The sequence below is a fragment of the Typopeltis vanoorti genome, chromosome 18, assembly GCF_054136105.1.
Source record: "Typopeltis vanoorti isolate ZY-2024b chromosome 18, IOZ_Tvanoo_1.0, whole genome shotgun sequence".
NCBI classification, from domain to species: domain Eukaryota; kingdom Metazoa; phylum Arthropoda; class Arachnida; order Uropygi; family Thelyphonidae; genus Typopeltis; species Typopeltis vanoorti.
The window spans coordinates 23,455,918-23,470,744 of record NC_143566.1 but is presented as its reverse complement, the minus strand read 5'-3'; the positions used below and the strand labels follow the sequence as shown (position 1 = coordinate 23,470,744).

At 35.1% G+C, this 14,827-nt stretch overlaps 1 protein-coding gene across 2 annotated transcripts in view; it reads right to left on the bottom strand.

The window, feature by feature from the left end:
* The window catches only part of LOC150096542 (homocysteine-responsive endoplasmic reticulum-resident ubiquitin-like domain member 2 protein), a 225,975-nt gene that overhangs the window by 124,394 nt on the left and 86,754 nt on the right, over positions 1 to 14,827 (bottom strand). Inside the window, exon 4 of one of the 2 annotated variants that reach the window (XM_090407973.1) lies at positions 10,721 to 10,804. The exons of the other annotated variant lie outside the window; for it this stretch is intronic. Coding sequence (XP_090264099.1) covers positions 10,721 to 10,804 — 84 coding nt within the window. The remainder of the gene's footprint in view (positions 1 to 10,720; positions 10,805 to 14,827) is intronic. 2 annotated transcript variants of the gene reach the window in all.

Sequence of the window (14,827 nt, the reverse complement as noted above, 5' to 3'; positions counted from 1 at the left end):
TTGGGATAGGATAAAGCTAATAATAATGGTATTTACTGGACTTCTGCTCAGGACAAGGACTAGTCATTACTAACACCATGTTTCAACATAAAGATGTGCACAAGTTCACATGGAGAGAAGACACAAGAAATAAGATAAGATTCATTGACTATATCATTGTTGGTAGTGATATCATTAGGCTTGTTCATGACACAAAACTGTACAGAGGATTTGAAACTGGAAGTAACCGTTATTAGTACTAAGCAGGATAAAAATGAATATCACATTGAAAAGAACAGTATGTAAGAAAGTTTTTAAAAAGAATTAAAGTTAAGCAGCTTTTACAAGCAAATTGTAGACTATACTATAAAAACATTACTGAAGAAAAAATGAGACAAATTGAAAACAAGAACCAAACTTTGGTTCTTGTTTTCAATTTTATTAGGATTGAACTTATGGATAGAGTGGCAAACTCTGAAGAAGACACTGATTGATTTAGCTAGGAAGGTATGTGGTGAAGTTGTCTGCAAGGATAGAAAAATAAGAACACCATGGTGTACACAAGAAATTAAAGAAGCAGTCCTGGAAAAGAAGAAAGAATATCAAAAGTTTCTAGCAAATAAGTCAGCAGATGACGTAAAAGAATACAGCGAAAAATGTAAGAGAGCTAAGCGATGTGTAAAAGTAGCTAAACAAAAGTCATGGGAAGACTTCGGTAAGTGTATGGAAAATAAATATCAGAAAGGTGGCAAAATGTTCTGAAGGCAATTGAAGAAGCTCGGAAATGGAGGAAAGAGCACTGTAAAATGAATAAAAGATGATAAAGGTAACATGAAAACTGAACATAAGGATATCCTAGATGTCTGGAGTAATTACTTTGAAAGACTTAAAGAACCAAGCATTGAGAGAACTGTAGTAACAAATTTTCAAGAGGAATGCAAAGAGGAGTACACATCGACAAGAAATGCTTAAGTATGGAGGTATAAAAGTTTTACAGTGGCTACACTGCATAATTCAGAGGGGTTGATTAGAAGGTCGAATTCCCAATGATTGGAGTAGAGCTCCTCATAATACCCATCTATAAAAAAAGGGAATAAAACTGAATGTGAGAATTACAGAGGAATTTCTCTACTAAGTGTTCCAGGAAAGATTTATGCAAGTATACCTGAAAAGAGGTTGAGAATGATTGTGGAAAAGAAACTTGGAGAAGAACAAGATTAGATTTTCACTTTAATACAAATAGTTGAGAAATCGTGGGAATATGACACTGATCTGTACTTATGTTTTGTAGATCTGGAAAAGGGATATGACAAGGTGCCCAGGGAAAAGCTTTTTAAAATAGTGTGGTTATATGGAACATTATGCAGGGCAATACACAGTCTATATTTAAGTTGTGAATCAGCAGGAATTGAAGGAAACACAGGAAGATGGTTTGATGTAAAATCAGGGGTACAACAAGGATGCACATTATCTCCACTTGTCTGGATATATTTGTACTTATTGTTCTTAACTCAAATACTTTAATTAACTTCTCTTACTTTGCCTTACTTTAATTGTCAATTTTACTCTATATTTCAATCAATCTCAATATTCTCTCAGGGCCTTTATTCACTCTTAAGAACGATGCAAGTGGTTAGAAGAGAAAGGGATTGCTAATGGACAGTACCAATTCCTGTGTTTCAATACTGGATCTGATTTCTTTTTCGGATTCAGGGAAAATTTCTATTATACTGCACCACCCTGAATCCTAGATTAACAAAGAGTGCAAAATCAAGGAACCAGAACACAGTTTAGCACACTATCTTAATTCACTATAACTTATTTTGCAGTTGTAGCCTCCCTATTAATTTATCTCCCGCTGTGGTCCAAATTTAATGAGAAAGTGCAATAGAGAAAAAAATTCAGGCAAGTCATCAGTTAAACTTAAAGAAAAAAACATTTAATTTCAATTCACACATCTTACACTTTATGAACATACACTGATATATTAATCCACTAATTCTAAAGGATGAGCATAGTTATTCAAACTCTCTACTTTTATCATAGCATGCAAAAAAAACCATCAATTCTAGTAATCAAATTCTATTTTAAGATCAATCATGCTCTTCTGAACACTTCAATACTAAAGGATATTTACTTATTGAACCATAAAGTTAGCTCCACGTGCTTCCGCACTAATTCCTTCACTAAAATTTCATAATTACTATATTTTAAAAGAAAACAATTGCTAAAGTCCTTCCTATAGTTACAGACTTTCTTCTTAAACACAGTTACTTATTAATACATAAACAGTACATTACCAACTGTTGGGGAACTATTTGGCCATCACACACACACATCACGACTGGACATTCGTTCTCGACTCCTGGTTCATTCTACCTTATCTGTAATATTCTACAGAGGGTCCGGACTGGACTTATCTCCGCCGCTGAAAGTAAGCGCTCGTCGTTCTCTGGTCGACTGGCTCAACATGGTTTAGTTATCTCCGGGGAAATCGGAGGCTTCCTTCCGCTGGGCTGATCGCTGACCAGCAAATTTTCATGGATATCACGACATGCTCTCTCAGTCTTTGTCTCGATGACCTCGTCAAAAGCAGGGGACGAGAAGGTGCCACAAGGAGGTTCCAAAACACAAGAGCAAGAGAGATTCTGCTAGGCACTGCTACGCTTTTTAAGTCATGTGTGCCATCCTTCCTTTCTACGTCATCGCTTTTCTCCTCCCTTTTTCCGTGCCACCCTACATCTCCCCTAGTGTGATCTTTGGTGTGTGTGTGTGGGGGGGGGGGGGAACTGCGTGCTTATCTAACTTGGTGCACGCGTACTTGTAGCACGTGTTTAGATTCTGGCCATTTGTATTTAATCCGATTATCGTTTCTCCCAGCAATTTACAAGTATTTACACAAAAGTAGCAAAGTTTAAACCATAAACAATTTACAAAATTTACATCCTAACATGAAGTAATGAAAATATCCTCAATTTAGTAATGTTTCTGGTAAGTTACAAGTAATTAGTGCATCCGATATGTCAATATATGTTTCAAAATGCAAACCCATGTTAAGTCTGAAGGAAACGTGAATTAATTTAATTTTAGTTTCATTCAGAACTTAACACTGTGGTTATATGGAACATTATGCAGGGCAATATACAGTCTCTATTTAAGCTGTGAATCAGCAGTTGGAATTGAAGGAAACACAGGAAGATGGTTTGATGTAAAATCAGGGGTACGACAAGGATGCACATTATCTCCAATCTTTTCATCACCTATATGGAAGAACACATTATGAAAGAAAGTGGCATCAGGCCTGATATTAGAATTGGAGACGTCAAACTTAGCTCTTTGCTTTATGCAGATGATAATGATGTGCTCCTAAACACATGTAGTGCAAGTCTCTTCAAGATTCACTAACTAAATTGAATAACAGCTGTAACAAATTTGGCATGAAAATCAACAATAAAAAGACCAAAACTATCAAAAATAGGCAGGAGCATAGAAAGCTTCAGCTGAATGGAGATCCTATGGAACAAGTAAAACAAGTCAGTCCGTCAGGTTGCGTCAGTGAATAAGCTACTTCAAACTTGTGCTCCCCAATTTACCATTATTGCGAGTGTTTTTTCCATCGAAATTAACCATCAAACGGAACCCAAACAGTGGGTGCCGAGCAGCGGAACACTTCAGTACAACCTGTAAGTACTTATAGTGTATTAAATCAGTTTTCCTTTCAATTTTAAATCAGCCACATGCAAGCGCTCACGATGCCTACCGTATGCAGAAAAGATGGCGGCATCAAAAGCCAACAGCGAACAAGCACCATGTTTCTCTCCAGCACCGTGCCGTCAGCCGCCACCGACATACCTATTACGTGCTGCAGCTGCAAAACTGGTATCACAGACAGAAAAAAGGGCATATTCTGCGAGTTCTGTTGCCACTGGCTACAAGGTTCCTGTGTGAAAATAGACGAAGCAGTGCAAAAGCTACTTATCGAACTTAACCAGCCGTTCTATTCGCTGTGCCTCCCTTCAGTAAAACAACTTCAATGTCCCATAAAAAAGAACCAGTTTTTCCCTGTATCCTTTTTGACGGTACCCAAATTCCAGACAGTTTGAGATCTTGCTCCTTGGAATCACCCTCACATCAAACCTCTCCTGGCACAAACATATCTCAAACATTGCATCCTCAGCCTCAAAAAAACTAGGATTTCTCTTTCGCTCAAGATGTTACTTCACCCCAGAACAGCTATTAACATTTATACAAGTCACAAATCCGTCCAACTATTGAATACTGCTCCCACATATGGGATGGGGCCCCAAAAGCTCTGTCAAAATGCTCGACTCAATACAGAGGAGAGCAATTAGACTTATCAACGATCCATCCCTTAGCAACTCTCTCCCCCACACTTTCACATAGATGTATGGTCTCTGCAGTATGTATATTCTACAAATATTTCCATGAGAAATGCTCATCAATAATTCCTCCGCTCAGTATTAAACTCATTGGAACACGTGCAGCTGCTGCACAACATCCCTTTCACAGTACACCAAAAAACAAACAGAACAAATTTCTTTTCCTCTTCCTTCATCCCTGCAACTGCTGCACTGTGGAACAGTCTCTCACCTGCTGTGTTTCCCAAGGAATACAATTTAAAGTAATTGAAATCAAATGTAAACAAATTCCTCCTTTCCCAATCCACTACCCATACACAGTACTAATGTACTATAGGTTGACCAACCAACCTCCTGTGTATGGGGCCCAACATGAAAAAAAAAAAAAACATTTCAGCTATAGTTTTTAGTGAAGATGGCAGGTTAAATCTGGAAATAGACAACAGAATCAACAAAGCTGGTAAGGTAGGAAGTCAAGTGAATAAATTTATATGGAATAAGAGAGAAATTACTCAAACCACTAAATTAGCTGTATACAAGACAGTGTTCAAACCAATTTTAACTTATGGATCTGAGAGCTGGGTTAGAAATAAAGCACTTGATCACAGATTGGAGACCATAGATATGAGGGTTTTGATAAAAATTAGGGAAGTGAAACAATGGTATTAATGGCAGAATGATATTAAAAATGAAGATATTAGAAAGGTACTTGACATTATTAGCATTCAAGAATGTGTCAGCAGAGTTAATCTAAGAATGGGTGAAGAGAGGTTAGCAAAACAGGTGTCTGATGCCAAGATGACAGAAAAGAGACCCAGATGAAGACCAAGGTCTAGGTGGATTGATTCAGTTAGAAGTGCCTTAGAACAGCGCTTCCCAAACTGTGGGCCGTGGCCCCCTTGGGGGCCATAGGTTTTGTTGAGGGGGGCCGTGAAATCATGAAAACAAATTTAAAATGTTTTCAGACTAAGTAGATTTTTTTTTTATTTTAAAAGAAATGTATTTAACTTTTATCATTTATTATTTCTTTTTTGCTATTTTTTATATTTTAATGGAAATATTCACACATTGGTGTTGGTTCACAAACTTTACTTCCTGCGTATTTCAGCACTTAATGAATATTAGTAAATATTGCTTATTCATATGTTTCATTTCAAAACAGTGGTTAATTGTATTTACTTCGAATGCTCTCCAGGGAAGCTCCAAATCTTCCTGTCCCTTTCATCATGCGTTCGTAATCAGGGACTGTTGATATTGACTTTATATACATATCAAAACTCGTTTTATATTATCACTGTCATCCGAGCTAGTTTTCTGTTACCAATAAAAGTTTCGCATATACCACATGAAAAAAAGCTTAAACAAGTTCATGTGGGGAGATAGTAACTCGCTTGCAGTGGTAAACAACACCCCTCCCTAACAGCCACTATACCGCAGAGGCAATAAAAACAAGTACTTTTATTATGCCAGTGAATAAGTTATGAGGAGTCTGTGTAATATATTTCTCAACAAATAGTGCAATTAGAGACAACTGGGATAAAAACACACTAATTAATGAATCACATGTCCCCTCATACAGAAACTATGCTGTATAGACTGAAACAAAACCATATGTTGCATGGGCAAACACAGTATCTAACTAAAAACTATTGTTATTAATTAGATCTGTGTGAGTTCGATTTCCCAAGGCTGCAATAAAATTCAACTGAAAGTGTTAAAATTCATAAAAGTGTTAAAACTAAGTAATATATATATATATAATGAATGTTATGGCAGTTTCACATATGGAATTCGGTTGAAGAGAGTTAGCATTTCAACTCAATTGTCAGCTATGCTTTTATCTTTCGGTTACGCGATCTTTGGTTACCGCACCAATCATATGCACGTTTTAATAACCTGCCTTTGCTGTCTGTTTCGCGTTAGGCTTAATTACCGTAAAGGGATAAAAATCACAAAAGAGAAAAATATTCCTGGTCCGGGGATTCCCTTATTCAGGTAATATTCACTAATTTCAAGTCATCAGTCTGTGGTGTGCCAGTATCGGTAAGTGGTGATATTATTTGATCTATTCTACGTTAAAAAATTTAACCCTGAGATGGATAAGTGGCTGATAAAAAATTTAAAAAAATTCCCGCGAACAATCAGAAGAAGCAGAAACAGACTCAAAAAAAAAAAGGGACAGTATTTCATATTTTACCAGAACAGCCTGCATCGTCTTCAGAACCAAACGGTAAGAGGCAAAAAATATAATATATGCATTTGATTTTTGCAATATTCACTGTGTATGTTTCGTATTGAATATAAATACAATAAATATTATAATAATATATCTCTCTATTATGATTTTTTTCGATGGGGGGGCCGTGAAATATTTTAATTTTTGCAAAGGGGGCCCTGACATCCAGAAGTTTGGGAAGCACTGCCTTAGAAGAATGGAATGTAAGATATGACAATACCGGAGTGCTCACAAGTAATAGATTAATTTGGAGGAAAATTGTTGATAGGAAATTGATAATAATGTAAACTTAATCATGCAATGCTGTCATATTAACCTGAACACCCTTTGAGGGTACATATCAGGAAATAGATTATGATGATGATTTCTCAGTTATTTCTCTTACGGTGAACATCTGATACCGACAACCTCTGTTTTGGTTAAATCCTTATTCTTTACCCAGATTCCCTTCAACAGTCCTTAGCTGTTTCTCAAGTATACCTGCATATATCTTACCAGGAACACTTGGGGGGGGGGGGGGTAATACCTCTAATTCTCACATTCAGCTTTATTTCCCTTTTTATAGAAGTGTACTATGAGAGCTCTGCTCCAATCATTTGAAATTTGACCTTACTACCCATCTACTCTAACTACCTTTCAATAGGGACGTTTTTGATGGCTTTTTCTACTTCAAGTAGTTTTCTACCACTGTGCTCATATTAGCAATCTTTCAAAGTAATTACTCCAGACATCTAGAATATTTTTATCTTCAGTTTTCACGTCACCTTTATCATCAATGATTCCTTTTGCAGAAATTTTCCTCCATTTCTAAGCCTTTTGAATAGCCTCCAGAATATTTCACCACCTTCCTGATATTTATTTTCTATGTTCTTACCAAAGTCTTCCCATGACTTTTGTTTAGCTAGTTTTACATACTTCACTTTGTTAGATTTTTCTCTATATTCTAAAATAATATGAGCTGATTTATTTGTCTGGTACTTTGGATGTGCTTTCTTCTTTTCCTTAACTTCCTCTTTAACTTCATGAGGCCTTGAGTTCTGATTTTTCTATCCTTTCAGATAACCTCACCACGTGCCTGTCTGTCTGAATCAATCAATGTTTTCTTCAGGGTTTGCCACCGAATCTCCAAGGTTTGGTTATTGTTTTCCACTCTTTAATTTTTCCTTGAATGATGTTTGTATATTTGAGTCTATAGTTCATCTCTGAAAGCTGCTCAACTTTGATTCGTTTTAAAACTTTCTTACATACTCTTCTTTTCAATATGCAATTCAATTTTCTCCTGCTCAAAAATAAAGAGTGGTCACTTTCTCTTTCAAATCCTCTGTATACTCTTGTGCTCTGAACCATTGGGAAAACATTGCTATTAACTATAACATAGTCAACGAGTCTTTTCTTATTTCTGTCATCTTCTCTCCATGTGAATTGCATACATTTTTATTGGAACACGGTGTTAGTAAAAACTAGTCCATGTTCTGCATAGAAATCCAGCAGGTACTTAGCATTATTAGTAACTGTGCTCATTTCTCCAAATTTTCCCAAAACATGTGTGGTAGTCATTTCCTACTCTGCTGTTTAGATCTCCAACAAGGACCAACTTTTTCTTTTTGAAAAAGAAATGTCTCAAAAAATTCTTCCATTTCTTCCTTACTAGATCTTTCTGTGGGATCATAGGCACAAATAAGTATCACTCTCCTAGTCATTTATATTCCATATATTTAGCCAAAAGTAAAATTTGCAATGTAGAATCAGAAATGATGCAAGGTGAAAAATATAAAATAAAAATCCCTTCCATCCCCCTCAACAAAATAATCTTAAAGTAACAAGTAACTTGAATTTTTTTTAAAATATGAAGGCTGATGAAATATATTGGAGAAATAACTTTTTCAAGCAAAATTAAAGGACGTTAGCCACTCTGAGTTATTACCTTCATAGTACAATTTTGATTCTGTATACAGTGATCTTCCTACTGTTCCATTCATCTCTGATTTAGTCTGTTTGGGAATTACCTGAGGTGCTGTGTTGTGATCAGTATCAGTTGTATATTTGTACCCTGAAGTTGTTTTTCCTTCAGGATGACTGTCAGATTTTCAGAAGTGTGGACAAGGAAGTAGTATCATGAGAAGAGAGAAATTAGGTGTGAAATCACAAACATTATTTGGGATCACTTTCCCATGAAGTGCATTTTAAAATTCATTTCACTTCACTAGACACTGAAGAACAGTTCTAGAGATTTTCATCATATGAGGGTGTGCTGAAAAGTTGTGATAATCAACATGAAGGAACTGAGGTGGAACCATGTTTTAGGTATTTATCAGCCCCCCTCCCTCATACAAGAACAAGATAAATTAGAAATTTATTAAGCAGAAGATATTTTGTTGCTTAATAAATTTCAAACTATTATTTTCAGAGCATAAACACCTTATCACAATAGACAAGCAATAACGAGTTAGTTCTAATTTGGTATCCTCTATGTTGGATAAAAAGAAATTATAACTGTGTAGCAAGAGTTGATCTTTAAATGCCTGTCTCTCAAACTGTTGGAGCAACTATTTGTGAAGTCAGAAGTACCAATGAAATACTCTCCTAACCTTAAGAAGTATGGATGCATTAATTCACCTACAAGTTGAGAGACAGTCATTAAGACCAACTCCATTCTATTTTCATCTAATATTAAAAGATGCCATATTAGGATTTTAGTTCTCTTTTCTGTTACAGTTTGAATCAGTGATTGGTTTTCTGATAGATATCAGAGTTGTATGGGGGGGGGGGGGGGGAGCAGCATCAGGGAGTAGGAAGGTCACCAGTGGAGTTGCACAGAGTTTAGTCCTGGGACCATTACTGTTCAATCTTTATGTCGATAATATTGTCAAAGGACTACAGGGAGATGTTCAGTTGTTTGCAGATGATGTGCAGCTTACGAGGGTTATTAGTAATCAAATAGGCTGGAAAGGTGGCCAAACGAATGGAGATATCAGTTTAATGCAACTAAATGCGAGGTTTTAAAATTTAAGATCCACAGATGGGATGCTTCAAACTCAGTTCAAAGTGGAGTTATACCAGAAAAAGCAAGGGCGATTTCAGATAGAAATTTGAAGTTCTGAGGACATATTGCAAAGGTTGTGAATACATCTCAGAGAACTGCTACAATGCTGAGGAGGATACTGACTGCAAGAGAAGTGTGGTGATCCCATTATATAAATTTTTGATAAGACTACATCTGGATTTCTGTACTCAGATCTGGTCACTGGGATTTGAAGGGGGATGAGTAACCTTGGAGAGAGTACAGAGATGGAAAACAAAAATGATATCAAGACTGTACAATGTTGATTATGAGGATAGACTGAGGGCATGTAGACTGCAAAGTTTGGTGGATGGAGGATAAGATTCAGACATTTAGGCTGTTTTTTGAAAGGTTATTATTGGATTATCAATGAGAAGATTTTTCATATGTTAGAATGAGAAAAAAGGACAAGGACAATCCCTGGAAGTTTTAAGTGAAGAGATAAAAAGTAATTATTATTATTATTTTTTGCATGGAGAGTGGCAGAAGTATGGAATGCATTGCCTGAGATGGTGGTGAACATGTATACAGTGGAGTGGTATGATAGACTTTGTATTTAGTCTTGATTTGTATTAGATTTGTATTTAGTGTTGACCTACTACAAAGAGTCTTGTAACTTCATGGAGATCAAGGAGCTAATAATTATGATTTCATTCTGGTATGATTTCAATCAGCTAGCTACAGAACCTGTTTACACAGTTTCTGTAGATAGCTGATTTGGGGTTTGGAGAGACTTTGCTCATGAATCAGGCTTTTCATGAATGAAAGCCACCAGCATTTTTAAAACAATAATACTCTTGAAATATTATGAATCAACTTGAAATTGTTTCTCCAAAAGCTTGTCGTAACATTTCATATGATTCTGTGGAAACCTCATGAACTTTACAACAAAAGTTGATGAATATCCATTTCACAACATAATGGAGAAAAAGAAAAAAAAAATTAGAGAACTTATCAATTTTCTTACACGGTTGTCACAGCTACAAAAATTTCTCTCCTCAATATTTTTGATTGATGCTTGCATTTCATTAAAAATATAATATCAAACTGGATTTTTGTGCCTACCTCTTCAAGTGTCTGTTCAGAACCATTGAGTAAGGGATCTTTTGGTGTACAAACCAAATGTAAGGTATGAGTTTGGCCATCCTCCTAGCATACAAAAAGAATCTTTATTTGCAATTTTAAATATTTCATATAAACAAATGAACAAAAAATTCATCGAGAAGAGAAATAATGATTCTTTTTCCTAAATACCTATATTTTACATAAATACAAAAAAAAAATAAAATAAAATAATCATTTTTGATTTTACTGATAAGTTACTTTCCTGAATATGAAGTGAAAAATATGACTATTCTTGGACAGTGAATTAACACAGTAGAATTTATTGTGAAATGAGAGACACTGCCAGTAAACTATCAATTTTGTAATTTTTTTTTTTTTTAAATGAAAGATATATTTCCAATCAATTTAACTTAACTTTTTGTAATGTAGCTGAATAAAATTTTATGGAACTTACTGCTAGTGAAACTATCACTGAACAATGTCCAGTATTTAATAATTTTGTTTTAACCATGTTACAAAAAAAAATCATTATTATTAAGAGGCAACCAGTGAAGTTAAAGATTCATCATGGCAAGTTGCTGTTTGGAATTATAGTCAAAGCAACTAAGGCCATGAGGGCAGTGTATTATGTTTGTTAATTGGGCATATACTTCTGGCCAGTTTGCCTGTTTTACAAGATAAATAAATAAATAAAAAAAAAACAAGTTTCCAAACACTCGTGCCTTTGCCATAAGAAAAAAACAACAACAGATAAAACCCTTTCACATCATGGGAAGTTTTATTCAACCAACAACACATCTGTTTATCCATGCCTCAGATCTTGCACAGAATCAGATGGGAATAAAACCATCAAGTTCCATCACAGCAAATACAAACTTGAAATGCTCTTTATGGAATCAGTGGCAGATTTAAAGAACTAATCTTAATAAATATGGTTGTATTGGACTTCCCAAGATCTGGAAAACTTTAATTCTTAGGCCTCCTATCCAACATCTAAGGCAAGCCAAAAGCATCCATAGAGGGTGCCCCTCATAAGACTTTAGTCTTCATTTAATCTAATTTAATTTCTTCCACTTATATCTTCTTGTGTGTGTTATTACAATTTTAACACTGTATTCCTGAATAATAAATTACACGATAACCACAGTAATTAACTTTAATGAAATAAAAGTAGATATTTCGTAGTGAAAATAACAGTACATCATCAGTTTGTAGAAAAAAGCAATCAAAGGAACCGGACTACAAAGTACAAACAGCAGTCGGTGGTTTACCAATTAAAAACGGTTGCCGTGTGCTAGAAATTAGTATTAATAAATAATATTATTAAACAACTATTTTTGATGGTTACTTAAGATAAGAATCTCCCAAACTTTTTTTTTTTTTTTGGGGGGGGGGAGACACAATCGTTTCAATTCATATTTGGCCGATGTAAAAAGGGCTTCACAACTTTCTTTGAAAAGGAGTTCATATTTAAACCTGCATCTATGGAGAAGCCGAGCTTTATCCCACTGGATACTGTTTAGTGTCAATACTATGTTGTGCCAGACCAGACTGGAGGTTTCGTGTATTTGATATAATACTGATGATCTTTGATTCTTTTTTTCTATAGAACAGTCTGTTTGTCCAAAGTATGTTAGATTACATTCACACGGTATCTGGTAAACACCAGCTAATGACAGAGGTGCCAGTTTGTCTTTGGTAGTTGGCAAAAGATGAGAAATTTTGATGATCGAAAATATGTGGGAATGAGATGATACTTCTTCAAAATTCTACCAATCAGTTTTGAGATGCCAGAAATACAACAGATTAGAACCCTGTGGTCTGTTGAAAAATTCTGAGGTGTTGGATCATAGGAGTTCATTATTTGCTGGATTTGATTAGGGTTGTAACCATTAAATTCCGTTAACTATTTGATAGTGAGAAGTTCTTGTTGTAAGCATGAGGAAGAGGAGCACACCTTATGTGCTCTATTAATTAAGGACTCGATAACACCAATTTTTTGAGAGGTGTGATGAGCAGATTTTTGATAGATGTATCTGCCAGTAAAGGTAGGTTTTCGACAAACACTAGTTGATAAATTACCAGAGGCTGTGAGTGTAAGGTGGATGTCCAAGAATGGTAAACTACCAACCGTTTCTTTTTCCATGGTGAACTGAATGCATGGGTGAAGCTATTGATCTGTTGTAGGAAAGTGGTAAGTTCATTTTCAGAATGAGGCCAAATAGCAAAGACATTATCAACATAATGAAACCAATGAGAACAAGGTATTTACTAGATGGTTTAAGAAATAGTTTTCCAAAGGTGGAGACAGAGGGCTACCCATGGTAGTACCTTCAACTTGTCTATAGATCTTGTTTTTCCAGCTGAAATATCCTGATTGTATAACAAATTCAAAAATCTGTGCAATATCAGGAGGGTAATTATCATATAGTAAATTACAGTGTCAGATAACGGAATGTTGGTAAAGTGGGAAACAATGTCAAAGCTGACTAACAAAGCCAACTCTTGTAGTTGAATATTCTTGATGAATGATCTGGATTGTCCAGTGTGGGCAGTCAATAAACATTACAGAAATTTAGCAATTCTATACATGGGAGAGTCAATACAGTTCACGATGGATCTTACTGGATAACTTTCTTTATGAATTTTTGGGAGGACATATAAACGAGTAGTTCTTCCAAAATGAGTGTGCAACTTGTCCACAGTACTTTGATCCCGGCTAACAACTTCATCAAGCAGCTTATTTAATTGTTTGATTTGTAGGGTTATAATTAATTTCTTGATAGGTGGAGGTATCCTGTAAAAGGCAGTCTATTTTTCTCTCATAGTCAGCCTTATCCATTACCACTACCGCTTTTCCTTTATCTGCAGGACATATAAACGAGGAGTTCTTGCAAAATGAGTGTGCAATTTGTCCACAGTACTTTGATCCCAGCTAACAACTTCATCAAGCAGCTTATTTAATTGTTTAATTTGTAGGGTTATAATTAATTTCTTGATAGGTGGAGGTATCCTGTAAAAAAGCAGTCTATTTTTCTCTCATAGTCAGCCTTATCCATTACCACTTTTCCTTTATCTGCTTTTGAAATAGATATATTGCTATTTTTTCTTAATGAAACTAGCATGGGTTTCAGCACTCAATAAACTGCATGGAGGTAATTTGCTTTTAAAAGGTGAGGCAGCAACTTCAAAGTATAGTTTATTAGCATCATTGCTAGAAAGTCATGACAGATTGCATTTGATGTCATGAAAAATTCAAGATAAGGGATGCATTTTGCTACTACTGTATTAGACTGTATTTTATTTTTATTTAGACTTAAAGATTAGACTGTATTCCTGAAGATGTCTATGTGATTCATTCATATCAAAATATTGATATGAATGAATACAGTTATGCAACTGTATCCATTAAACTCTATCACGAGTTATGGTACTGTTGTTCTAAACTGAACAGCTAACTTGGAAAAAATGAATCTATCAGTATCCAAGAATAATAAATACCGATTTGTTAACTGTAATCTATTAAGAAAAGCAATAAAATACCAGAATTATCTAAGTTGGTCACCACATGGCAGGCAGATAGACACTGTTAAAAAGTTATTGCATTATGCTCTAATTAAAAACCTGATGCAAATAGAAATCCAAAGAAGCTTGTGAGATGCTAATCCATCACCCCCAATCCCCACAAGAATGATGACCTAAGAGGCCCAAAGATATGGATGACTTACTTTCAATTCATATAACATCTGGTGACAAGGATAATATAGAACAGGGCTGTTTAACTCCAATTTCCAAAAAGCCAAGCAAAAACAGTTATTGGATATAGAAAGTAATATTTCTAAACTATAATATTCCTAAAATAAATTAAAAAAAAAAAGAGACTCAAATAACAGGATAGAGAGAAAGTTAATGAAGTTTCACATGTACACATGTATTTATTTAATGACTTATTTTATTTTTATTTATTATATTTTTAAATTTATTTTTTCTTCTCTCACCAGAGGCCAGGCTAGAAACAACAGTTGATCAAAGTAGTAATGCTGTAGCACACTGTAGTGAACCATTACATAGCTTGTGTCCCAATGTGTGTGTGTATACAGTATTTTA